General features: G+C 50.7%; 1 protein-coding gene across 1 annotated transcript; it reads right to left on the minus strand.

Moving 5' to 3' along the window:
• Positions 1-1,783: 1,783 nt before the first annotated feature.
• Positions 1,784-2,422, minus strand: LOC141025919 (uncharacterized). Its single transcript, XM_073501855.1, has one exon. It carries the CDS (start codon positions 2,420-2,422, stop codon positions 1,784-1,786), a length of 639 nt encoding a protein of 212 aa, XP_073357956.1.
• Positions 2,423-3,123: the final 701 nt, after the last annotated feature.

The following is a 3,123-nucleotide window of genomic DNA, read 5'->3' on the forward strand; positions in this document are numbered from 1 at the left end:
TCAGGCACATGCCATTTCCTCGGACGATCATTGGTCTGTTGGTCCTCGAAGAAACAGAACTGCGTATCACTGTCTACTGCTGAAGCTGAGTACATTGCTGCTGGTTCTTGTTGTGCTCAATTGCTTTGGATGAAGCAAACTCTCAAGGACTACGGTGTCAACATGAAGAATGTGCCTCTCTACTGTGACAATGAGAGTGCAATCAAGATTGCTCACAACCCAGTTCAGCACTCGAAGACTAAGCACATTCAAATTCGTCATCATTTTCTTCGTGATCATGTGTGGAAGGGCGACATCTCTATTGAGCATGTACGGACTGAAGAACAGCTACCCGATATCTTCACTAAGCCCTTGGATGAGAAGAGATTTAGCAAGTTGAGGTGTGAGCTAAATATCCTAGAATCTTTGAATGTTCTTTGAAAAGGACACACGTCCTAACACTTATGCAAAATTGATGACTTAGATGTGCAACACGCAAAGAAACGTTTTTCTTCAATCAATTAAGACTAACACTCTAAGTGTGAAGAAATTAACGAAAAATTTGATTCTCAGAGCCCTACGACAATTGTACGCGGTGTCTGAAATCATCATTCTTACACGGTGGGTTACGCCACCACCAAAAGTTGAAAATCTTCAATTGAGTTTTTCCTCAATTTTGAAATTCCTCAGTTGTTCATTTCCTTCAACTTTGCATTGTCTTCACCATTTCCGTCGTTTTTCTTCATTGGCTATTTATATATAGAGAGTTTATGTCCTCTACAGCATTCACTTATTGCTAATTCTTCAAGTTGCTTTTTCTGCTAAGTGAATGTGATCAGACCCTTCCCCCTCTATGCTAAACTCAACCAGTCTATTCACAAATTGTTCATGTGCGTTCTATTTGAAACTCGTTCAAAATCTTCACTGTGTCCTCGTTAGCTGAAGAATTTGTGAACGGTACTTTAAAACCTATCTTATCTAAATTTTCGGCTTTGCCGCTCAAACCGTTCCACATTCTGTGAAATGTTTATCTATTCACCCATGTTCTCACACGATCGCCACCTCTCAGTACGTGGGTGACACATGTCAAGTGAATGAGAAGGGTCAGGGGAACGTTCGTCCAATTTCTTCGGGCGAACAGTTTTTCACTCCGACTATAAGTACCCCTCCCCTTCCTCACTTCACTTTTACTCTGCTCGACCTCTCTCCCGCTCGAGCTTCCCAAAACCTAGCGCCGCCGCTACTTCCATCGTCGCCGGTGAGGAAGAGCTTCACTGCCTCGACCTCTTCGCCGTCGTATTCGCGTCGGCTGCGGATTTCTTCACTCAGCCGCCGCCGTAGCTGTCTTCCTCTGCCGAGTTAGGGCGTGGAAGATCTGAACTGACGAACTTCACATCTACACTTCCCAGCTTGTCGTGTTCTTCATCCAGGGTAATTAAAAGTTACTTTTACTGCCCTCCTTGATTCAAATGTTTACTATGAAATCTTCAAATGTGTTTATTCTTCAAAGTCTCACACACCAAACACCTCACATGTCATCTATTCTTGAGCCGTTTCTCTAAGCAACATTTTTCAAGATTCCTCAATTTGTGGATTTTCGATCTGTACAACTCTGGAACCTAAGTCAAAGAACGCTTAGTTTTTTTCGCGAATACACAAGCTGCGTATCTTTGTATTGATAGAAGGAGAAAGTAGCATGGGATTACAACGCTTACAAGGCCATGTACGCAAGAGGCATGGTGCACGAGCGTCGGAGCAAACTTGGAACCAGGGGTCTGCTCAGCCCTAATGTCTAACCTAGTAGCTACTCGCCAGGGATGATGTTAAGTAGCCCTTTGGCGCCTGCCTTTTCCCATAGGCGCGCCTCATCCTTGATGGTGTCAGAGACGAGGGTGAGCGAGGGAGTGGCTCGGTCGAAGATGCACGCATTGCGGTGTTTCCAGAGCCACCACGCCGTGAGTATGATGAGGGAGGAGAGGCCTTTTCGCACGGGGGCCGGCGAGCGGTCGATGCAGGAAGACCACCATGTTTGGAAAGGGGTGTCCTCAGATGGAAGATCGACGGCCATGCGAGCCCAGCCGAGGACCTCGTGCCAAACCTGACGCGAGAACGAACAGGCCATGAGGAGGTGATGCATGGACTCGAGCTCTTGATCACACAGAGCGCACGTGTCCTCGTGTGGCAAGCCGTGGCGGGCAAGCCGCTCCGCGGTCCAGCAGCGGTCTTGCATGGCAAGCCAAAGGAAGAACATGGCGCGAAGAGGCGCCCATGGACGCCAGGTGAGCCGCCAGTAGGGATCTTCGCAAGCACCAAAGAAAAGCGCCTTGTAGCAGGAGCTCGCCGAGTATGTGGCGGAAGCAGTCCAACGCCAGGAGAGCACGTCCGGCGTGGAGGAAAGCGGTGTGTGGCGCACCAGGCGCCAGAGGTCGACGTATTGCACCATGGCCGCCGGGCCAAGTGCGCCTCAAATGCCGTGGACCCAAGAACGCAGGTGAAGGCCGTCGCACACACTGCGGTCTTTGCAGAGGCGGCGCGGGACGAGAGTGTAGACGAGAGGGGCGATCTCAGCAACGGACTTGCCGTTGATCCAGTGGTCGGTCCAAAAGCGACAAGTGTCGCCAGAGCCAAGTTGCCAGCTTGTGGAGGCGCGGAAGATGGCGTTTCCATCGGCGTCGTGAGGGATGGGGAGGTGGCTCCATGGCCGCGAGGGGTCTGTGCGCTGGAGCCACAGCCAGCGAACGCGTAGGGACAGGCCCATGCGGTAGATGTCACGGGTGCCAAGGCCGCCGAGGGAGATGGGGCGGGACACCCGTTGCCAGTTGACGCGGCATTGGCCTCCGTTGGCCTCCTTGTGGCCCGCCCAAAGGAATCCGCTGATGATCCGATTCACTTTCTTGATGGCCGTTTTGTTGAAGGCGATGGCCGTGAGGAAATTCATGGGGATGGCGCAGAGGACGTGCCGCACTAGGGCAAGGCGATCACCTTGAGAAAGCATGGAGGCGCGCCAGGTGGATAGCTTGCGGCCGAGCTTGTCGATGATTGGCTCCAGACTCGTCGAAATTCTTCAAGACACATCTGGTCAAATTTCTCAAACTTGTTCTTTTTGAAAAAGCTTCTGAGAACGCATATGACCTCTCCAAATTC

Source organism: Aegilops tauschii, chromosome 6 (assembly GCF_002575655.3).
Source record: "Aegilops tauschii subsp. strangulata cultivar AL8/78 chromosome 6, Aet v6.0, whole genome shotgun sequence".
In the NCBI taxonomy this organism is placed as follows: domain Eukaryota; kingdom Viridiplantae; phylum Streptophyta; class Magnoliopsida; order Poales; family Poaceae; genus Aegilops; species Aegilops tauschii.

What these genes read in the sequence shown, in the direction of transcription:
- LOC141025919 (XM_073501855.1), bottom strand. Translation starts at nt 2,422, where the DNA reads ATGGTGCAATACGTCGACCTCTGGCGCCTGGTGCGCCACACACCGCTT.